At 45.4% G+C, this 24,586-nt stretch overlaps 1 protein-coding gene across 1 annotated transcript in view; it reads right to left on the bottom strand.

Annotated features, from left to right (window-relative positions):
• EIF3K (eukaryotic translation initiation factor 3 subunit K) overlaps positions 1 to 14,238 on the bottom strand; it is a 152,000-nt gene extending 137,762 nt beyond the window's left edge. The window contains exon 1 of the mRNA XM_069644315.1: positions 13,592 to 14,238. Within this exon, the coding sequence (XP_069500416.1) occupies positions 13,592 to 13,650 (59 nt within the window). The 5' untranslated portion in view covers positions 13,651 to 14,238. The remainder of the gene's footprint in view (positions 1 to 13,591) is intronic.
• Positions 14,239 to 24,586: the final 10,348 nt, after the last annotated feature.

Genomic DNA, 24,586 nt, shown 5'->3' on the forward strand with positions numbered 1-24,586 from the left:
CTGCTTATTTAAAAACATCAATTCCACTCAGAATTCTTCAATCCACAAACAAAAGGCAGATCACGTGCCCAGATCACAAACGCGCAAAGGGACTTGGAAGATCCAAGCTGCCACCTTTTGGAATTCACTTCTCAATACTCTGAGAATGGAACCCATCCTAGGAACTTCAGAAAATCCCTAAAAACCTACATCTGAGTAACTCGCCCTCCTCTACTTCCACCCCTGTCCCTCTGTCCTGTCACTAAAATGGTTGTTCTTTTTGTGTAAATGTTTCGGTGCCCCGATGCCTGCAGGCTCCCAGCGGATTGTTAAAGGTGTGGATTTGCCATATGGTAACTCGATCGGCCACCTTGTAAAGCTGCATTTTATAATCGCCAGGAGCTCTCGATACCGACCCATTATTATAGAAATTCATAGAGTTTAAAAAAAAAAAAAAGAATAAAAAAAAACAGACATTCATAAATAGTAAGGTCTTTAACAGCAAAGGATTAAAATCTTAAAATGTGCTCCAATTCCTTTTCCTAAAAATAAATAAATAAAATAAATAAATAAATTTTAAAAAAAAAACACATACAAACAGACACGAACCCTGCATTTAGCGATAAGCCTCAGTCAGGTTACTCTCAGACTTAACGAAATGTGATCTCACCCTTGGCAGCAACAGCTTTTAAGTTCAAAATCTTACAAAGCTCACATCATGTGTCAATAGCTTCTCCTGCATGCTTCTGGTAGCATGCATGGTGCGGAGGCAAGTCACACTTAAGGTCAATAAAACTAGTTGAATGCTAGGTTCTGAAAATAGAGCTTCGTGCTTTTGGACCAGAGCCTCTTCACTCCCAAAAATCACTCCCGCTATTTCTCTAAATCTTTTAGAAATACTGAAACGGTAACCAAAGCACAGACCGGTAAAATACATTGCTTCTTTAACAAGCAGTTAAAATAAACAATGGCAGGGGTAGGAATGTAGCCAAAAAGAAAAGTTTTGCAAAAGAGTGCAACAGCTGTTCATGCAATGGGCACGCCTCTTCATTGAAGTCCCTTCATTTTTCTAGCCTTTCCCCTTCACTTTCAGCATTTTTATAAACCGGCCCCCAAATGCCTGGTGAAGGATGCAAAGGAGAACACAGAGCCTGTTAAAAAGAAGCTGAGCCAGGGTAACCAATGTCAAGTTGCAAGCTAATAGCGAGCCATAAAAAGTCACTTGCCACCTCAATTTTACACACACTCACAGCACAACATTTCTTACTCGCTAAGAGTTAAATATCACTAGCCAATGGCCATCGGCAACTGAGAATTGAATCCTGGCTTAGTGGTCTAAATACAGCATTGTCAACCAAGTTATTTAAGAGTAAAACATATTCATTACAATAGAAGCTATTTGGTACAACTTCAAAGTATTAATATAGGAGTTTAATTAATGTGGACTACACCCATTTCCAGATGCAGGATCCCGGTATGAATTCTCTGGGAGCATGCAAAGCCATGGTAATTCATCCAAGTCAATTACATAATTAGTATTCTCGTGAGGAAAGATCAGGGAATGTTAAGAACATTTAAGCGATTTACTTATTGAATTGAGGGAATTCGTGTAGAGTTTATACTCACACTAGACTGCTTTCCGAGCTAAGGAGAGCAAGGAGGAACTCGGGGTAAAAATGGAGGTGGTACGAATGCCAAGAGAAGATCAATGGCCTAGGACTGTAGGAGGGTGGAAGATCTGCATTGCCTTTCTGAACTTCAGATGTCTGAGCCCAAGTTAAAAGTGATTTCCAGTGGGATAAAAATTAATACTGTAGGGCTGAACCCTGTCACAATCTGGGCATACAAGTAGTGAAGTATCAGAACAGCAGGACTCGCCAATTGTATCACCACAGTATTCAGCAAGAACTTTGTCCGATTGTGCTCTCATCGCCAGAACGAGGAGACTTTCCCGGCAATGCACCCTCCTGCCCGTGTAATTATATATATATATATATGCCAGATGGGTGGATCCCCTGAAAGGGCTTAAGACCTTAGCACCAAAGATGTAACAGTAGGCTGAGGACACAAATGAGAATCCCATTCAGGTGCCCATAAAAAGCAGGACTATGACTAGAACTATAAGGGAACACAACGCCACTAACCAGTTTGATGGGGTGACATCCTTATACAGCGAGCCTGGGATTCCTGTGGTAGTGGTTCCCCTGGTGAGGAAAGGGCAAGTACCCACTAATCAGAATGAACCCAAGAAGGAAGGCCAACAACTACTTACAAGGAGAAGGAGTGATGTGTTCTTACTGTGTGGTGGCGTTTAGCGTGGTCAAGGCAGTCCTGTTCTGGTATGGGAGGGAAGGAAGGAGCAAACGCAGGGAAAGGGTTAGTTAGTATGGTACTACCCCCGGCGGCACGAGAGACGCACTCAAGTCGGGTTGCAGCACGTTTTACAGTATAACGTCCTACAGTACTTGTGCTGGTTATACCGCGAAGCAGTAGGAGGGATATGGGAAGGGACTAGTGGGATTGTAGAAGGACTGCACTGGGTAGAAATTAGCTCTCGTGAATATGGATGGAGTCCAGCAAGGGAGCTCTGTGTCAGAGGAGTGGAACAGAGCAGAAGGAATCAAAAGCAGTCTTGGTCGGTACAATTGCGGTCGACAAAACAAGAAAAGGACAGGAGGCATAGAAGTCCAGGAAACGTCAGTGTCATACTGTGCGTTTAGCGTAGAAACCGAAGCAAAAGGAAGAGGCAATCCGTAATTCAGGCAGAGTTCCGCAAAGTGGAGTGTGGCAGTTTCAGGGTACAGACGAGGACCAACATCCGTGGGCATATGCCGACAACAAGGAAATCCAGAACAACAAATAAGACTAAATGCAGCGGCACTAGGAAGAGAAGCTTCGGACACCAGTAAATGATCAGAAGCCCCAGCGCGTAGCTCGCCGCTTGATTTATGGGCCAACGGAACGATTGCGCCGCAGAAGCGAAACAGTGACCACGTGACCTGAAGCATTCACAACGCGCTGTGAAGGCGGAACGCATGGCCCAACGTCTCCATGGCTATCTCCAGCATGCCTTCCAGGCCTCATATAAGCCGGATTGTCAATGATGTTTGCAAGACAGTAGGGGTGAGCTGGAATCTTGACAGTTCCAGCCCCCAAAGGCACCCCTAGAGGCATGGAAGTGGCAAAGCAAGAGCGGGCATGGATGTTCTCCAAGGGCTCCCAGGTCCGATCCTCTGGGCCATAACCCTTCTACTCCACCAGGTAATACGGAACCCGAGACCGGGACTGGAAATCAAGAATAGCAGCAACCTCGTATTGCTCAGATCAATTGACGCAAACAGGGACAGGCCGTACTGGAAGACGGGTACCAGAAGGGCAAGGCTTAAGAAGAGACACGTGGAAAACCAGATGGATCCTCCACCGGGTCGGAAGGGTCAGACGCAAAGCCACAGGATTAATCAAGGCCGACACTTTGAAAGGACCAACAAAAGAGTGTTTACCAGGGATCTTTAGGTTCTTGGTGGAGAGCCAGACCCGAGACCCAACCTGGTAGATCGGGACTGGAGAACCGCGAGCAACAGCAAATTGTTTGGCCCTCGCCTGAGAAGCCAAGAGATAAGATGAGCGGATTTCCTTATTTACCAAGACCAAATCACTGGCACAATCCTGCGAAGCAGTGGCGTTCAAACCAGACAACGGATCTAGGGGGTAAGGACCGAGGATGTTGGCCGTACAAGGCAGAGAAGGGTGAAGAACCTGTGGAGGAGTGCATAGAATTGTTATACGCAAATTCCGCTGACGGAAGCATTGCCAGCCAGGTGTCCTGGAACTACAGACAGACAACGGAGGTATTGCTCCAGGGTGCTGTTGGTGCGCTCCGTCTAACCATCAGTCTGCGGCTGATTGGCCTTGTGTATCTGTCATCAATCGGAAGGAAGCACAAAGAGACCTCCAAAAGCGGGAGGTCAACTGGGGGCCCCTATCAGAGACCAGGATAGACGGGAGACCAAAGAAGCGATAAGTATCGCAGAAAAAGGTCCGCCAAGACAGGTGCAGTGGGCTATCCGGCGCAGGGGATAAACAGGGCCATCGTGGTGTAGTAATAGACAACCATCCAAATGGTATCATAGCCTTGTACTGTGGGTAGCTCAACATTTAAGTCCAGCGACAACATGAACCAAGGTTTGTGCGGAACTGGAAGAAGCTGCAAGAGATCCATTGGTTTACCGGGTACATTCTTGTTCTGTGCACACGTGGAGCATGAGGAAACTTAATTTACCACGTCTCGGGTCATATGATGCCACCAGCACTACCTCTGTAACAGCTCTAGAGTTTTCATGCGACCAGGATGGGCTGCGATCCGGGAGTCATGACTCCATTGTAGAGCCCTAGTCTGTGACTCTCCCGAGGGTATGTATAGTTCCCCTTGATAAGGCAATCCGTTCCTAACATCTTCGTGAGTTCTAACCTAGATCACCCAGATCTTTTGCAACCCATTCCTGGAGGAGGGTCTTGAGAGAAGGATGAGCCGAACAGCTACACACCATATGTTCAGAGAGAACAGGCAAGCTGTTCCTTGAGGCAGGCATAGTGTCCGAATCAAGCCCAGAAAGGGCATCTGCTGTAGAGTGTAAGCAAGCAGGACGGTATGTGATGTTGAAATCGAACAGCGAGAAAAATGCCAGCGTGCTAATTTCGTGGAGACACATTTCATAGATTTTAAACCTTGCAAATTCCTGTGATCTGAGAAAACAGTAACCGGGTGGCCAGCTGCCCGGAGCTGATGGCACCACTCCGTAAAGGCGTCTTTGACCGCCAAAAGCTCCCGCTCGGTCACCATGCAATTCCTTTCAAGAGGGGTCATTTTGCAGGAGAAATAAGCAACAGCTACAGGGTGTATGTCCCTCCTGACAAGCTTGCGAGAGAATGGCCCCTACCACAATACCGGAGGCGTCAGCCTCAACAAAGAACGGGTCACTGCGATCATAGTGTTGAACCACAGTGGCTATGGTGAAGGCTTTCTTCAGGACATCAAAGGCTGATTGTGCTGCCGGAGTCCAACAGAACGGCATCTTAGAACTGGTCAAAGCCATAAGAGGAGACACGATGGTCGAAAAAGACTGTATAAAACGACAGTAAAAATTTAGAGAAGTCCAAGAGTGATTGCAAGGCTTTGACCATTGTGGGCGCCAGCCTCTTCAGGATGGCTTTGACCTTTGACTGATTCATGCGTACGCCATGATCTGTTAGGTCGTACCCTAGGAATTCAACCTCATTGACGTGGAATACACATTTCTCTGCTTTCGCATACAGGTGATACTCGCTGAGTCTCTGAAGAACCGTCGACATGAATTACGTGTTCCTGGAAGGACAATCAGTAAATAAGGGTATCAACCAGGTACACAATGACATATTGATCAAGGAGATCACGGAACACATTTTTCATGAAATTTTGGAAAGTAGCAGGGAGGTTGCACAGACCAAAAGGCATGACGAAATACTTGTAAAGCCCATACCGCGTCTTGAAGGCAGTCTTCCATTCGTCCCCTTCTCTAACCCAAACCAAATTGTATGCACCGCGTAAATCCAACTTGGTGAAGACTACCGACAAACCCAGTTGATAGAGATGTACCGAGATCAAGGGCCAAGGATACTGGTTGTTCACCGCGATACTGTTCAGAGCCCTATAGTCAGTGCAGGACCTCAAGTCTCCTTCCTTCTTTGAGACAAAGAAGAGAGGCAAGGCTACTGGAGAGCGAGAAGGCCAAATGAAACCCTGATGGAGGGCCTCGTCTATATATTCCTTGAGGATTTTGTCTTCCTGAAGAGAGAGTGAGTATGCCCGAAAATTAGGGATCTTAGCCCCCGGGACAAGGTTGATAGGGCAGTCATAGGGTCTGTGGGTGGCAACTGGTCAGCCTTTCCATTATCAAAAACATCCAAGAATAAATGGTATTCCGAGGGTATCACAGGTGATGCGACTGAGGACACCGCATTGACCGAAGGCATCAGGTCCAGATGAGCCACGCAGGGTGTACTTCTCGTGATCTCATGTGAACGAATGCAATGTTCGTTGCAGTACGCAGAAGGAAACTGCACTTGTGGAGCATCCCTGTAAACTGAGGTGTTATCTAACCGTAACCAGGTTAATCCGAGAATTACCTTATACTGGGGTGCTGCAATTATATCAAATTCACCATCTTCTGTATGTCCTTCCAGGGTTGACATGTGTAAACACGTGGTTTGCTTGGTAACCAAGCCGGAAATCAGGGCGGTACCATCAACTGCCTTGACAGATTCTGGAACAGGTTTAGTTACAACAGGGATCTTCCAGCTCCTCAGTGTAGTCCGCGTCCATGTAGTTGTGAGTTGCTCCAGAATCGAGCACCACTCTAGCAGAAAACCACCAAAGAGTAACTGGCAGTACAACCGGAGAGGAGAGAATGAGAGCACAGGAGTCCAATTTGTGCAGACCCGACAAAGGAACCCCCTCTGTTGTCAGGCTCTGGAGTTTCCCCACTTTCCTCAGGGGTCTCTTTGGACAATTCCTCTGGAAGTGCTCAGCGGAGCCACAGTACAGACACAAATCGTTTTTCCGTCTTTTCTCTCGTTCACTGGGGGCTAGTGGACCAGACTGCTCCAAATTGCATGGGTTCGGCGTCCGTCTGTGACGGAATAGGTAGCTCTGGCTGCAGGGGCGAAGCTGAAGTGGGTTTTTTCTCCCCCTTGCGGCCCGCCCTCAAGGCATCGATTTGCAGGATGAGGTCCAGCAATTCGGCAAACCCTGTAGGAACCACCAGAACCGTGGCTAGTGTATCTTTGAGTTCTTCCGAAAAGGCCTTTGTAAAACACAGAGGCTTTAATCTCTTCGGGCCAATCGGTTTACGTGGCCAGCTGATTAGGTTCAGCCAGATACGTGAGCAGGGGTAGCATACCTTGGCGTAAATTAAGGAATTCGAGATCCGTGGCCTGGGTTTTGTAGCGGGTTTCAAATACCCTGTTCATGGCAGTGATTAATGCGTCGCAGTCGTAAAGCATGTAACTGTTAGACTCCAAAAGCAGGTTGGCCGAGGCAGCGGCTGTACCACCAAGGTATAAGAGCACAAACACAGCTTTTAGTGGTGGAGTCCGGAAATGACGCAGGGTGGCAGAAGAAGAGGAGTTTGCACTGATGACTTCGGGTCACCAGTGAACCGCTCAGGGGGGGCCAGAGGGAATTGAGTTGACATCAAGATGGGAACCGGATCCTTTCTGCGAATGGGGCAAGCAGAACTGAAAGCGGTAGCCCCTGTGGAAGTACCACGCGGAGCAGGTGAGCAAACAGAGTCCTGAAGGCCGTCGATTCGATGACGCATAGCATTATGGGCGTCAGTCATGTCTCTCCTGAGGTTAGAGACCAACTGTATCAGAGCTGCCAGGGATCCGAGGTCTCCATATTGGAGGCTTCCGATTCTGTCACGATTTGGGCATACAACAAGTGGAAGTATCAGAATAGGAGCACTCACCAATTGTATCGCCACAGGATTCAGCCAAGAACTTTGTCCGATTGTGCTCCCCTCGCCAGAAAGGTCAGGGTCCCCCCTCCACGTGAAGGAGACCTTCCTGGCAATTCGCCCCTGTGTAATATATCTAGGCCAGATGGGTGGATTACCTGAAAGGGCGTAAGACCCTAGCACCGAAGATGTAACAGTAGGCTAAGGACACAAATGAGAATCCTGGTCAGGTGCAAATAAAAACCAAGACTAGGACTAGAACTATAAGGGAACACAACGCCACTAACCTTGTTGACGGGGTGACATTGTCCTTATACAGCAAGCCTGGGATTCCTGTGGTAGTGTTTCCCCTGGTGAGGAAAGGATAAGTACCCACTAATCAGAATGAACCCAAGAAGAAAGGCCAACAACTACTTACAGGGAGAAGAAGGAGTGATGTGTTCTTACCGTGTGGTGGTGTTTAGTGTGGTCAAGGCAGTTCTGATCCGGTATGGGAAGGAAGGAGGGTGAAAACCAGGGAAAGTGTTTGTTAGTATGGAGCTACCCCGGGCGGCACAAGAGACGCACTAGAGTCGGTTTGCAGCACATTTTACAGCATAGTGTCCAACAGTACTTGTGCTGGCTATACCGCGAAGCAGTAGGAGGGATGTGGGAAAGGACTAGTAGGATTGTAGAAGGACTGCACTGGGTAGAAATTAGGTCTCGTGAACATGGATGGAGTCCAGCAAGGGAGCTCTGTGTCAGAGGAGTGGAACAGAGCAGAAGGAACCAAAAGCAGTCTGGGTTGGTACACTTGCGGTCGACAAAAAAAGACAAGAACAGGAGGCATAGAATTCCAGGAAATGGTATCCGGTAATTTTGACAGCCATACCTTCTAAAAAAAAAAGCATCTTTTAAAAAAAAAATTAAAAAAAATAAAAGCATCTAATGCATTTTTTTTTAGATAATGGGTTTAGTTTGATAAAAATGGGTTTTTAAAAAAAGGGAGGGGTAGAGGGAAAAAGAAAAAATGCATTCTACGCTTTTTTTTTTTTTTTAAAGATGGTATGGCATTAGATGCTTTGGCTGTCGATGGAATTACTATAAACCCAGGAAACGTCACTGAGTCATACTGTGCAGTCAGCGCAGAAACAGAAGCGAAAGGAAGAGGCCATCCGTAATTCAGGCAGAGTTCGGCAACGTGGAGTGTAGCAGTTCAGGGTACAGGCAAGGACCAAAATCCGTGGTCGTATGCGAAGTCGGCAACAAAGAAATCCAGAACAAGTCTAAAACTAAATGCAGCGGTACTAGGAACAGAAGCTTCGGACAACAGAAAACGATACAGAAGCACCACCACATAGCTCGCCGCTTCATTTATGGGCCAATGGAACGCGGTGCATGCGCCACAGAAGCGAAACAGGGATCACGTGACCCGACGGGTTCACAAAGCGCTAGGAAGGCGAAGCGCGTGGCCCAATGTCTCCATGGCAACCTCCAGGGTGCCTTCCAGGCCCCGAATAAGGGACAGGTCGTACTACGGCTTCTGGTCGTTTTCCAACCACATTGGATTGTCAATGATGTTCGCGAGACAGGAGGGGTGAGCGGAGCCGAAGTCGTGACACACCCATAATACATTTATACTTCACCTGGCCAAAGGGTGGGTTTGGCGACAGCAGAAAATACACCTCTGGACAGAAATCAGGATGAGACTACTCGGTTGATGTATTTTGTAAATGGGCAGGCATGGAAAGCTTCGTTGGTGAAAACAATACTTCACAAGCCCCTAGTAAAGTCACTTAAAAGAAAGGCGGGCTTCATCTGCACTTTTAAGATCAAAGACATAGCAGGAAGCATTTTTATGGATCTGGCTAGGAGCCGTTTGCAGATTCCATTCCCACAGCCACATTGAGATAGGGCTATTGCTAGAACCCGACCGACCTTAGGGGGCATCATTTGGGTTAGATTAGTGGACACGCCAGAAGCCTTAGTTAGCATGAGACAGTCAAATTACTACATTAAGTTGAACGTGAAAAACAAGTCTCCATGAACTATCACACATAGGGTATTGAATTGCTTCGCTGAGAAAGGAAGCTGGCCTAGTTTTGGCAGCCACAAGAACGAAAGGAGATCTGGGTCCATAAAACTAACCAGCAAGATAACAATTTAAGCAGGAGGCAGACAATGTTCATGCAGCCGTAGATTTCCCATAAGGAGAGTGTGACCCCCATACAGCTACAACTAGGTACCACGGGGTTGTGGAACGGACGAGAAGATACCACCAACCACCACACAACCTGAAGTATGGACACTAGCAGGTGTGCTGGCCATGTGGGTGTGGGTGGGGGTGAGGAGCATGCAAAGTTATTGAGGGAGCGGACAGCTAAATGCTCAAGGGGCCTCGAATGCAAAACGGGCACGTACCTTCTGAGGTACAGGTTGCGCAAGCACCCCGTCGTGTATGATTACACAAGCCCAACTGGTCAATCCAGGGTAGAGATACCAACTAACCAATACCACTAACAATTTCCTTCTCTGCATACACCTCTCAAACTCCAAACCAAACAACCACAAACCTCCAGCACAACAAACCGCACGAACAACAAAACAAAAACACACAGAATCGCACATCAGCACACGACGACTACCGGCTGCATACACCCCAGGCCCAGCTGACGGAACCACCGGGCTGAGGCTGCCAACAGCACATCACTGCAATCTTGTATTTTTCCAGCCTTCACCCACTAACCCACCTCTCCCTCCCTCTTTCAGAGCCACCAGAGCGCCAGGGGACCACTCTGGTGGTGATAGTGCGCGGTACAAATGTCCTTTAACATTAACATAACATTCACAATCTCTTCTGCAGTAGGATGGGAAGTTGAGGGATAACGGTTTATAGTGATTGCATCAAATGCCATACCATCTAAAAAAAATAAAAAAGCAACGGAAAAAAAAGCATCAAATGCATTTTCCCCCCCTTTTTTTTGTTTTAATAGGGGGTCCCCAAACCCGTTTTTTACCCCTTAAAACCCATTATAATTCAAATAAATCCTTTACCTTTGAAAAAATGCATTCAATGCTTTTTTCGATGCAATAACTGGATACCTAGTGGAAACAAAAAATCTAGATGAACTGTCTTTAGCGGAGACAGCTAAATTAAGAACAAATCTGCAATAAGAACAAACCCTGAAGTACAGCAGATTTGATGGTTGAGGTAGGAGGGATAGGATAGTTTTACCTTGTGGATTTGGCTTAATAGGATAGTAGGTTTCCTACCTAATGCAAGTTCTCTCGATTAGGATATGGCAGCTGGTATTGGTATTATTAGCAGGCTGTTTGAGGGACACTTGGAGGAGCAGGGGGTTCTAATGAACAGAATATTTTGCTTATTGGCAGAAAATAAAAATCAAAGTTGTCTGTTGACAAGGCAGTGTTCTCATGGTCGCCACTAAAGAAAAAGGTCTCCGTTTTGGTTTGACGTCTGTTATGGAAACGTGGCATAAGGCACAACACATCCCGCCTGAGCCTGTGCACTTTGTGGCTAGGTAGGCAGGCAGTAAGTAGTTCCCTGAAATGTGATGCAGACAGTTTTGAAGAACATCCTGGCTACGACTGGTGGCAAGTGTAATGAGAATGGGAAAGATGGTCATATTTCTTAGTTACTGTTACGAGGCATGCAGTGGCGTGTTCAACTGCCTTAAGGGAGGACTGGTGTGTGGCCATGATGCCAGTGAGCAGGGCTTTCAATCCATCAAGGTGCATTATTACCAAGGCCTGAAACATGGATCTCAAATCCTCAAGGGGACTGTTTGATTTTACAGATTAGTGCTAGTTGATGCAAGGAGTTTTTCTTTACCAGGAGAGATTGCTGTCAATAATGAACCCAAGTGATTTGGCACATGGGTCCAACTGATACTTTAACTCTTCAAGATGCATGTCCATTCAGTCACTTTTGAATGGCCTCTTGTTTCGATAGGTAGCCTAATCGGATGAAGTCCGTTGTGGTGGAATTGAGTTTCAGGTAGGTGCTGGTCCTGCAAGCTTGGATAGATGTGAGGAATTTCCTGAGGTGTGAAATGTCTTTGCTTACAAGTATTAGGTATCCAAAAAGAACATGGGCCTCATTACACGGAAGGCGGTAAGGGTACCCCTTACCGCCTTACTACGAGGTCCCTTTGCAGAACCCGACCTGAACGGCTGGTGTAGACCAGCCGTTAAAGTTGGGACCCGCAAAGGGACCTTGGTGCTAATTACGGTACCGCAATTACCTCCTTCCCCATTCCGCCCTATGGGGCAAAAATGGGAATGGGGAAGGGCCATGGAGAAAGGGGGAATTACTGCCCCGCCAAACTTGGAATGCGGTGGTAATTCCCTTACCTCCATGGTGGTACCGGTATGGTACCGGCAGCAACCATGGTGCTAATAGCACCATGGTTTACCGCCTACCGTGTAATGAGGCCCCATGTGTGGAATGTGCTGCTGTGATGAATTTTAAGTAGCACTTCACGTGTGGTCGGAATGAAACTCTAAAATACGAATAAATCTTTATTCATGGTAAGTCACAACTTTGAATAAAAATATACCAGACAGTACTGCAACCCTAAAATGTTCACATTTTTCGATTTTAAGATGCGTGCGACTAGACTAATAGGTGCACCATTTGCTTTAACAAGGTTGCCAACAACATAAAAATGGGCTAGCTGTTTATGGTCCGAAAAAACGCGTAATATATATATATATATATATATATATTAATTTAACCTTATTTGAAGATACAGAGGCAGGTCAAATGGACACAAAACTATGTCCGTGGCATAGTGTATAGCCATGGGGCCCAGGCAGAATTAAAACAAGCTGTCAATCCAAAATTTACATGCGACCTGTAGGTGATATAATCGCCAATCACCACCTACCCACACTTAAACAATTGTATGCAGACATACAACTACATCAAAAAGGAATTGTTAAGTGACTCGTAGCCATCTAGTAAACAACAAAATATTTCTATATCGACGACACTCATCCTAAACATAGGGAGAACCCACAGATGCAACATGCCCTTAAAATGGCCGGGGCTCCTTGGCCGTATGCCAACTCCAGCAAACAACAAAAAACCTCAGGATAATTTTTTACTCAAATCGGTATTTTTGACAAGTTAATGCACCAACCAAAAATGAACATAAAAAAATGTCCTCACCTACTTGCTAGAGATCATAAAATGGGACTGGTTCCATGAGTACTCTGCAAACCAGACTATCGTAACCCATTGTAAACAATGATTATATAGCCTCGACAAACGTGCACCTCTCCTGCCTTACAAATCATTGAAACGGTTACCAACTGAGATGTTTACCCTTAAACCAATATGCCTGACACAAAGATTAATGAAAGGAGACCAACCCTAAATAGCTGTCCAAACGATTCAAATGCCATACCATCCAGACACTTGCGATTTTCCAACTCCCTGAAATTAGCTTTACAAATGTAAAAAATAAACACATAAAAATGTACCCTTGCGTCAAGGAGACCTGAAAATACCACCCTTCCTTCAGCACTTTAGACACCTAAGAAAATTAGCACTAGTATCTAAATGGAATTTTTAGTCCAAATGCACATGCCTCTCTCCCTTATAAGCAGGAAGACATTTGACAGTTTTCGTGCAAAATATTACCCCACTCTTTTTTTTGTCACGTAAGCATTTTGTGCGATGCAGCGCTCTGAATGCACGAACACTTGCATGTGGCCGTTATATACAGAATACATTTCATGTGTAATTAAATGGTTTCACTGAGGCGGGGAAGCAACAAGCCTAGACAGCACTCAAACCGGTTACTCATAGAAGACTTAAGGAGACGCCGGCTTTAACATTGGACGTAAAGAACATCGCTTAAGTTATACATATATAATTTATTTTTAGAGAGAGACTATTTGTATCACCAGCATTTTCTGGCGGAGTGAGGGCTAATACGGTGGAGTTCGACAGAGGGACTTTGAAGGATCGGCATCGTTCCATGCCGAGCCGATGTCATCTCCTTCCAATAAATTACACATGCATGAGGCACACTGCTTTCTGGTTGTGTCAGCTCCTTTCCTACCTAACAGGTTCACTGCTTCGAGCTTCGTCCACACAATGTTCCCTTTACCTGTCGATCCCTTTAAGAAGTTTGCCCACATTGGCTCTTAGTTGTTCGAAGGATGTCATGATTGCAACGCGGGACTCCAGAAAAGGAAGAGTGAGGTGGGGGAACCAATCTAAAGTGACACTTCCGGTCCCGTAACCTCAAATGTCCGGCTTACTTTGGAAACACCAGCTCTCAACTATCGACTCGTGTCAGCCTGCCTGGTAACTGTGGCCATCTTGAAATAGACCGTTTACATTTGCATGTGTTTGAAATCATCAAAGTAATACGCAAAACACGATATTTTAATACTTATGTAATTGAGTTAAATGTATTCTATATTTCTTAATATATGTACTAACAAAAAAATCCTAAAAGATATTGTCATTTTCATTACACAAGCAGTCTACAATTCGTTCAATGAAAATACAGACAATTCAGGGACAAAATTCACATTATGCTACTGTCCGCCGTATCTCTCGGCGGTTTTCTGTCACCACTAGCTTTTGACGAAGTATAGTCACTTATCGGGTTTTGTACTCGTTCTGTGTCTACGCTACGCTACTCTATTTCAACCACAGGGTTCTACTATAGAGCTAGAGGGCTACGATTCCAACAGAAACCGAGGCAGCACTGGACGCCATGCTGGTCGTGGACAAAGGAGCGTTGGAATTCCTCACCAGTGTTGCCAGGTCGGAAGGAAAAAATAAGCTGAATGCCCTTCAAAAACAAGCCCAAAACAAGCTGACTCCCATCCAAATAAGCGGAAAAAACAAGCGTGCACCTAAAAAGTTATGGAAAGGTCTCAAAAGTAACAAACATAACACAACAAGAAAAACATACATAGACAGAACACTGACATAGTTTGTTAGAACAACAATATTTTATTGCATGGTGACTAGAAGTCCCAGATTGCAAAATAATACGGCCCTGAAATATTTGTATTTATTGTTTTATATAGCGCCTTAATCCAAGGCGCTATATAATATTGTAACATGGCCAATTGGAAGCTGAAAAGAAACATGGCCTTCCTGAATACATCTTTCTGAGAAAATGTTGTATATAGATTCCAATAATCCTCTAACTTAGTCTTGCAAAAAAAAGTTTTTAAAAAATAAATAAATAAAGGATGTTAGTGGATAATGCGTCAGCACTGGGGATATCACCAGGATAATATTGCTATAGAGTGACGCTTGCTAAACTAAACCAATCCCCTTCTTTACATCTTTACATGTCAGTGTGTCTGCCTGCATGACAAAACTTTTAAAGTGCGCTTTTTTTTGCATATGTTTAGGCATTTGGCATTGATGGGCCACCTGGTGGGCAAGTAACGATCCCATCAGTGCCAAACACTTAAGCATATTCAAAATACAGGGCGCACCCGAGAGCAAGACAAAGCAGCAATTGCCGTCAAATGCTGCCAGCAGCCCAGTGCAGGACGCTCTGTGCGACGTGTAATGGGCTTAACAGCAATATAAACAAGCCCAATTACACGCGCACAGACGGTCCAACAAGCGGACGAAAACCGCGACAAGCGACCTCCAAATATTATAAGCGACTTTGGGCAAAAACAAGCCCAAAGTCGCTTATAATAAGCGGACCTGGCAACACCGTTCCTCACTTCCCTGTGCAGCCAGCAGCATTATTAACCAAAAATGATCTACTTTGTGCTGTCCAGAATTTAAAAAAGTAAAGGGAGGACTTAACACAAATAAGATTTCATTTCGTTCGTGGTCTGGTTAAGGATCACATGCAGGCAGGAAGTTGTAGTTATGGATTTTTAATTTCACTGCACACACAGCACTGGCTTCTGCCTTAGCACTACAAAGCTCTCAACTCACCCACTTTTGGCGGGTGTCACCTGCCTAGAAAGCAGAGGAATCACCCGCCAAGTCCCTCATACGCCCATTCACTTCTAAGGGCCTCTCACCCGCCAAAAAGAAAATTGTGTGTTTTCACCCGCCTTGCGCTGACAAAAAAGGTTGAGAGCTATGCACTCTAAGCATTTATATCTTAGCTCCATAGGCAAGGTCCTTGCAGTATTCACCTGTATGCAGAGCAGAATGATATGTTTTTTTAAATGGAGTCTGCAGGTAGAGCGTTGAGCCATAGCTCTCAACTCACACACTTTTGGCTGGTGTTACCCGCCTTGTAAACTGCTGACTCACCGCCAAGCCTCCTGCACACCCATTCGTTTCAATGGGCCTCTCACCCGCCAAAAATAAAATCGGGTGTTTTTACCTGCCTTTGCAACACTAATGGTTGAGAGCTATGGTTGAGCTGCCGTGCTTCCTCTAGCTCGCCGCACTTGTAGTAATCTTAGCGGGAAGTCCCTCTTTGTATCTCACATATGATCTCGTGAAACTTTGCGCAGGACTTCTTTGAAGTCCTTTACTCTAAATACTGTCATGATCACATTCAGGGTTCATAGCTTAGATTCAGAAGTTCAGACCAGGTGGGAATCTTTGTATAGATCAGTAGCTTTCAGGTGGGTGTTAGCTTGGCACACTTGGCATTCTCACATTTCACAGCATTAAATAACCTTAGACGTCCATAGGGATTCAATAGCTTTTCAATACCCATAATATGGCCGCCCAGTGGGTCCTGGACATGTTTCAGCAGAGAACTAGACATTGAACATAGAGGGCTACTTAAGCCACGCCTCCACAGTAACACGCGCTTCGCGTTTGGTCCGCTGACAGCGGTGTAACGCTACCGGCGCTTATGCTCACAGAACCTGCGAAACCAAAGAAAAATGATATTAATAATTTGAATAACTCACAGAATATCTATTGACTACAGACAAGAATTACCTGACTGGAGTTTCCGCAGCCGCAGTCTTCCAGTAGAAGAATTTTCTTCTGTCACAGTTCCTCTTCAGTCCTCAGTCATCGTTCGCCGCCGCTGCAACATTCAGAGGTTTTTTCTCTGTATCCGAAGACCTACAATACAAAGATACCTCAGTTACAAAACAAACATTACAGAATTAAGAGTGAAGATAAATTCTTAAGCGCATACGTACCTGAAGCTCCAGAGAGTTTTTCCTCACAGTTAACCTTGCTTCACAGTAGAAGGTTGTAGTTTTCTCAGACAAGACAAACTTCCGCTGTGTAGCGTTTTCTATTCCTGATTACGCGCACATGCTTACCTCAGTTAAAACACCTTCAGGATACCGAAGACCCCTTCATGTTTTGCACGCTTCATTCATAGCAAGCGCACCAACTTACCACAAGAAAAGGCTTTCATATTCTTTTTCCTGAAACTCTGAACTCTTCTGTTAAAGCTTTTTCCACTGAGAAACTGCAAAAAGTAAAGAAGAAATAATTAGTAAGAGAGATCTCTCCAACTTAGAAAACGTTTATTCCTCAGAGATATCATTTTTTTCTCCTTGGTTCTGTCAAGAGACTCATTTACATTTTAAGACACTTGCCTCCAGAGGCTTCCTGAGTTCAACAGCATCTAAGTATTCTGAACCTCAACATCAACGCGCCCCTCTATGATAGCATGATGGAGTGCTCCCTAAACACAAAACACAGGTGAGGAGAGTGTGGGTCTTAGAAAAAGAGGGGAGTTATTTTCTGGGTGAAAGATAGACATAGAGTTCTAGTAGTTTTCAGCATTCTTATCAATTACAGCAGCTCTTTTCTTATTACTTCTCTTTTCTGACAGGAACAAACCCTTTAAGCAGTATAGCAGATCACGAGGCTCAGGGATCATTGCGCTCCTGTGGAGTCCAGGTAAGCGTTACACATACCTCCTTTTGTTGGAAGACTTGCATTGCTCCATCACATAGTCACTGTACCTTCCTGACCTTCTTGTTTCTCTCTGTGGTCAACTAATCTCTGCATTCTCTTCTTACGATGTTGCGCTCTTTTCACTGGATCTCTCTTGTCTCACTGCACTCCTCTTGGGACTGGCTTCTGCTTGGGAAGGTGTCCATTCATCCTGTGCCTCTTGTTCAGGTTATTCTCTCATTGTCAATTTCTCCTTAGCTTCGCTCTCCTCTTGGTTTCTGTGCTCTTGTGTTGCGGGGCTAGGTACTTCTCTTGTCCCCTTTTCATATAGCGGCACCCTCTACAAGCTCCATCGCTTGCCACCTTTGGTGCGTACATGGTTTGCCCCTCGCTGCACCACACTCACTGGACTGCTGAACCATGACCGAGTCACGGGATCTCTATGTAGCATTTGAATCTTTATCAAATCCCCCTCTCTAACTGTACTTTGTTGTGACTTCCTTCTTTAGTCGCTATATCTGTTCATGTTCTCCTTGATCTTCTTCACTCGCCACACCAATTCTTCCATGTCCACTTTTTCATCATCTTTATATTTTCCAACCATGGCGGAACCAGCATGGATGGAATGGCGATATGTTTGTCACCCCATTGGGGGTAAGGCGATGGGCAGCCACTGTGGGTGATATAAGGCTGCTAATTTGCTGGATATTGTTCTCCTTCATAAACGTTCCCATTTCTCTAGATACAAGTTGAACTCTGTTGTCGGTGACCAGTTCTCTGGGCAACCCTTCCCTTTGAAAAAATGTTCTTAAGGAACTGAATCATGGTAGCTGTGGTCATGTTGGATACAAAGTCGACTTCTACCCATTTGGATAAATGGTCTATTCACTATGACATACTTGTGTTCATGTTCCATTAGTTCATGCGGGCCTATGAAGTCCATGCCCAATTTTTGCCATACCCCCTCTGGTACTTCTGTAGGGTGCAGTGGTGCTTGTCCTAATTTAAGTCGCTTGTCATTATTCATGCATTCATGACATCTCTCAGTCATTGTCCGTATTTCTAATTCCATTCCTGGCCACCAATATGCTTCCCTCACTCTCCTTTTTGTCATGTTGTTTCCAAGATGACCAACGTGAGCCCTGCATACAATAGTTCTTCTCATTGCTACGGGTGGGATTCCTTGGTCACCTCTCATGAGCATCCCCTCACATTTGAAGATTTCAGCTGCTACTTTCAAATATGGGCGCACCCCTTCTAGGATGGAATTCTCATCTGGCCACCCTTTCCTGACCCATTCTGTGATTTTTGTGGTGGTGGCATCCTTGGCAGCCTTTTCTTTCCAGTGCCCTTTGCTCATTTTGAGGAATTCTCGGCTCCTCAAAACAGTGAATGATGGGACCACACATTCATCTTGTAGAAAGCTGGTCTCTGTGTCTTTACGCACCTGCAGTATGAACATAAAGTCCGCTTGGGCATTTTTCCACCCTGCTATGTGCTGCATTTTATATGTGTGTTCTTGCAGCTTAGCTGCAATGCGAGCAATGCAGGGTGTGGATGCCTGAGTCCCTCCCGTGCTCAATAGGTGTACTAGGGGTTTATGGTCCATCGCTAGTAAACATTTCGTGCCCCAGGCATATGTGCGAAAGTAATCCACAGCGCACGCAAATGCCAACACCTCTCTTTCTATGGTAGAGTAATTTCTTCCACTGCTTGCAAGAGTGCTTTCGACGCAAAGGCAACAATGTGTTCAGCATCGTCTTTCTTTTGTGTGAGGGTTGCCCCTATTCCATGCGCGCTGGCATCAGTGGGGATCATAGTTTTCCATTGGGGATTGAATGGTTGTAGTCAGGGCGCATGCATGATGCCCTCTTTAACTTCTTCAAAGGACCTCGATTGTTCTGCCTTCCACTGGTAGTCTGCACCTTTCTTGAGCAATTCCATCATGGGGGCGGTAGTCTCTAAAAAATGTGGAACAAATTTTGTGTAGTATTCGGATAATCCCAGAAATGATCTCAACTCTTCTTTACTGTTTGGGGGAGGCGCCTTCAAAATGGTTTGCAGTAGATCTTTCTTAGGACTGATGCCTGCCTTGGATATGGTGTATCCTAGATACTCACTGTACTTCTGGTGATTGCAAGGTGGTTCCCCACTCCTTGCACCTGCAGGACGTCTCTTCTGCCTCCTTTGGAATTTGGATGGCTGTGTCTAACAATATTTCCTTCTCAAGAATGAATTTATCTTGCACTTTTCTGTTATTCGTGTGCACAATGAGCATGTCGAATATTCTTTCTTCCGATGTCGCTCCAAAAGTGCACAATGCCGCCAACTCTCTTAACTTGACCATGTTACCGTCTACAGGTTCCGCAGGTTCCTGTTTCCTGCCATAGAACCTCATTCTTTGTAGCACAACATTTTCTTTACATGAAAACCTCCTGGCTATTCTCCGCTATGCTTCTTGGTAGGCATTATCGCCTTCTCCCATCGGGGCTTTAGGGTTGAGGCCTGCAAACGTTCTTTGTCCTTCCACCCCCAGCCCATTCCACAACATGGCCTTCTTACGTGCCCTTGGGTAGCCTGTTACCCCATTGCTTCTAAGCATGTTTGAAACAAAGGCTCCCATTGGAGCCATGGAATGGCTGGCTTGCCTGGGACTTGTAGGAACGGCAGAGGTGGCATTGCTCCCTGCATCGTGGGGTACATGGGTCACACTTGGATCCTCGTCGCAAAGTATGATGTGGTCTGGTTAAGGATCACACGCAGGCAGGAAGGTGTAGTTATGGATATTTCATTTCACTGCACACACAGCACTGCCTTCTGCCTTAACAAATACACTCTAAACATGTATATCATAGCTCCATAGGCACAGTCCTTGCAGGATTCACCTGTATGCAGAGTCTGCAGGGAGAGCGTTGAGCTGCAGTCCTTCCTCTGGCTTGCTGCGCTCGTAGTAATGTTAGCGGGAAGTCCCGCTTGGTATCTCGCTTACGATCTTACGAGACTTCATATTGAATATTGAACTTAGATCTGGCCTATTGTGGAGACTCCTCCCGTGAGATCTCGTTGCCTTGCATTCTAGCGAGATTTCAGGTGCGAGAAGCACACAGGAAGCTGGAAGACACGGGGCGGACTGCCAGGGCTACGCTCGTGCCCCAGCTCTCCTACTTAAGTGGGGCCCTACACCGTACTTAGCAGCCACACACCCTGGTGCTGCTAATGACTCATCACCAGAGCGTAATTCCATGGCCATATAATGAGGCCTTGTGGAAGCTCAGGCAAATAGGTTAAGACTCTCAGGCAGAACTGTTAGGTCAGTGCATTGAAGTTAACTCCACTGACTTACTAAGGACTTGCATGTGAGTATGTCTAGTGCTCTATCTGTTACGAGGTGTATATAATAAACACCTTACAATCATGTGACCGTCCTGTGTTGATTAGGCCACCACATAATTGGCAAAGAGGACCAGTGACAAACTCACGCACATAGCTACTAACCTTTTCTGTCACCAAGGCTGGTGAAAACACCCCATTTTATTTTTGGCGGGTGAGAGCCAATAGAAGTGAATGGGCTCATGACGGACTTGGTGGGTGATTCAGCTGCTTGCAAGGTGGGTAACACCCGCCAAAAGCAGGTGAGTTGAGAGCTATGCATGCAGCAACCATGTAAGGTGCCACGCCGCCTCTGGCTTTCCTCCAGTCCCCGGGCAGACCTACCATTCCCTGGCAACAGTGGGAGCCATTATTCACCACTTATTTGGATGCTTTGGGAGGTACCGGATATTCGGCTTGCAGGAAGAAAGCCATGCTACTCAACGCAATGGGTGTTGAAGAACAACACATTGTGAAGGATTCCAATCGGGCGTCGGACACCGGACCCGTACCCTTGGTCTCAGCCTAGGATGTAGCGCTCAATGAGAATACTTTTTCTTTACTTTCTACGAATTCGAATTGAGCCAATAACCAACCCGTCTCACACCCCCTTTTACAAATACCCCGGTGTTACGCTCACCTGGTATCCACAGGGACGCCACCCAGCCGGGTTACTCGCTGGTATGCTTCTCAGCTTTGCCCTGATGTGGTCTGCGGGGAAGGTTCTGCCTTGTGGTAGAATTAGGCGTGCTCTCCATCCTGCCTTCTTTGCAGGGGCGCGTTGTCTTTCATGGGCGAGTGAGGTCCAGTTACTTCACTGACACTAGCCCGTTTGATATTGTTCAGGTAGGTCTTATTGCTGTTCTTTAGTTTTGTTGCTATCCTGCATGCCTTTCTTTGTTTAAAATGTCTCTTTTTTCTCCCTTAGGTATGCAGAGCTTCAGCACGGCGAACTGGCTATGGTTGAGTCCCGCTGGTAAATGTTGGCGCATTAAGAGTGCTATGATGCGGTAAGTAAGCGATATGCGCAGCGCTGCGAAGTCTTGCCTTTGCTAACCTTTGTTTTCCTTCCTTGTAAGTCGCAGTGTTCTTCAGCGCGAGTGGAATGTCCGGAGTGGTGCCAGCCGAGAGGCGACCAGCCAGGTAAGCCTTTTGAGCAGTTCGTAATTTGTAAATGTCTCTACTGCTTTCTTTAATGTTGCCTCTACCTTCCTCTTTCAGATCGTTCTGTCTGGGAGGCGCACAGATTCGAGGAAGCTGTTCTCAGTAGCTGCGAGTGTTTAAAGATGAAGACTGCAGGTAAGATGCTGCTGCTAATGATGTTCCTTTTATCTCCTTGCAGGTTCTGCTTCTCCGAGGGAATAGCTGGACACGGTGAACGTCACGTTACAATAAAGTAACGCAAAGCGTGTTGTCTTGCTCGGGTGTGGTTTAAATAGCCCCAACAAAATAGTCCAGGTAAAGTAGTCCCTCGGTTACCACACCCAAAACACTAATAGAATCAAAATCCGACCTTCCCTCACAAAACCCTCTGCAATGGCATAAAATGACACTCTGAATTTGACAAATAATTAATTATATGTGTGATTAAATAATGATGTACATATGTTTTATCACTGGATCAGGGATGTTCTATCACTAGCAACTATAAGGTAAGGTATCACAAAAGACACACAGTTCAAAAGCAAATTGAAATGGAGAACATAGTGCAGTCAAAATCACACGTGGAAAAGTTGCAATTTACACTTTTTGCAGTTTTAAATGTCAAAACATTTTTTTAAAAACGGGTGAAATATACAGAATCGGAATGCAGTTTTTAGGCTGGGTGATAGATGCACATCACAGGGATCATATAGAAGTGAAAGAGTGAGTATAGTTGAATATTTGGATGAGATTTTCAAGGTGAAAGAAATTCGTTTTTTGTAAAAATAAAGCAGTTAAAAGAGATAATCGGTTTGGAAAGAAAAAGGACAAGTTTTACTTAAACAAGATTATCAAGAAGATAGCACTTCCCATGAAACGGGTTCAACGGCTGCATTAACCCCCTTCACGCCGCATGTCCATTTATGTGGAAATTAATTAAATTATTCAAAATATTGCTAAGGAGTTACAAGATGGGGTGAAGGGAAGGATGGCGCTTACACTAGGAAATCAAGGACAGGATGCACAGAGAATTCTAACAGTTTTAAACAAGTTACCAGGGTATGAATAGGATTACTTAGAACACAGGACAAAGACAAAGGGTCAACATGGGATCAGCTATGTGTTGCTATGGGATGGGGAAATACTCACAATCCGCACTTGAGTTTGGGATTTGGGACTGACATCTGGGTTCTGGACTCAAAGGGCTCTGGTCACAGCACGGCGGATGCCCCTTACAGCAAACAGCTGGGCAAGTCTGGTCACTGGATGGCAAGGGTACAGCGGGCATGCAGGTAGTGGGCAAAACGTCGGTCTGGTCACAGGATACTTCCAAAAGGGTACCCCTGTTTTTCCCCCTTTGTTATTGGGATTTTTAGTGGGGTTTCTGGATCAATGGCCTTGCTGTGTTAGGATCAGCTATGCTTTGGCCTGGCAGTAGAGTCTGGAATCTTGCAAAGATGCATCTGACATGTCTGTATACGCAAGCTTGTGAATTTCAGGAGAGAGTATCCTGTCCCTGTGAGCTCCGACCCCTTATATAAAGTGGTGACATCACCAGGTGTATTGCTGGGCAGAACTAAGCTAGACCTACCCCCAAGAACCGGATAGGTCAGCCTATGTTGGTCGCTTCCTTCCGGAGGGTACTCACTTTATGGGGTTGTGTTTTATGAGATACAAAGAAATCCCACAGTCCTTTTTGCCTAAAATCAATCTTAACATAAATCACACCTTTATACAGTTGTGGCATTTTCGCAAATGACATAGGCAGATTACATATTTCACACAGAGCATGGCAGTCCAATTCTCATGTTTGTAGGACTTTGCTTCATCCGTCTAATAATTTTTCATCATTTTTCAATGAAATTATTTTACCTAAAATTCTATAACTTTATACATGTGTGTATATAGTATCATAAGGCATGTGAGTATTACATTTCAAAGTGGCATCATATACACTTTCCTCAGAATATCCAATTCTCTGCCATTTGTGTCCCCAATATGCCAGTGAAGGCTACCACATCTAAAATTAAAGCCACCAAAATTGCATCTAGATTGTGAAACTTTCGCATTACTACGTTGTCCAATTTCGGAGATAAAAAGTCTTGAAAGGTATTAATAAAATAGCCTTTGGAGCCAGATGGCCAGCATTGTCTACCAAATAAGGGCATAACATCCAAGGCTGCTCTGGAGTTGGCTTTGAAGCTCCCCAGTAGAAGTTGAGGGGAGGTGATTTTCCAAAAGTCACACGTAGGTGTCCGAGAATCTATTGTGTCAACCTGGAGCACAGACAACAGTCTGACGGGTGTGTGATATTCTGCCTCCTGGTCCATTCAGAGTTTCAAAGGGCACAATTAACACGTAGGTGTCCCAGAAATCCATTGTGGCTTCCTTTAGGGGGAGGCCACTGCTGTTGTCAGCACCCAAATGTCCCTTGAGCCATGGCAGAAAACCTGTTTGGGCTGATTTCCCAGTACAGCCAATACATTTATTTTTTATTTTATTTTGTTCTGAATCAAAAGCAAGCCTGTTGAAATAAAACATCCCATATATGTTTTCCAGCAAAACCCCCCTTACATTTCTAGGCAAGGACAGGGCCTTATTCAACATTAGACGTTTAAAACAGGTATTTTTCTTATTTGCAAAAGCACATTTTAACACGTGGTGAAGTCTGCTGGGATGTCCCTTTCAAAATGTTTTATCTTCCATCTGAATTCCCAATGTTGTTTTGCAGCCTTAGTCAGTTTCTCTTATGCAGCAGTCTGTTCAAGACACC

The sequence above is a fragment of the Ambystoma mexicanum genome, chromosome 2p (genome assembly GCF_040938575.1).
Source record: "Ambystoma mexicanum isolate Mex_15411 chromosome 2p, UKY_AmexF1_1, whole genome shotgun sequence".
In the NCBI taxonomy this organism is placed as follows: Eukaryota; Metazoa; Chordata; class Amphibia; order Caudata; family Ambystomatidae; genus Ambystoma; species Ambystoma mexicanum.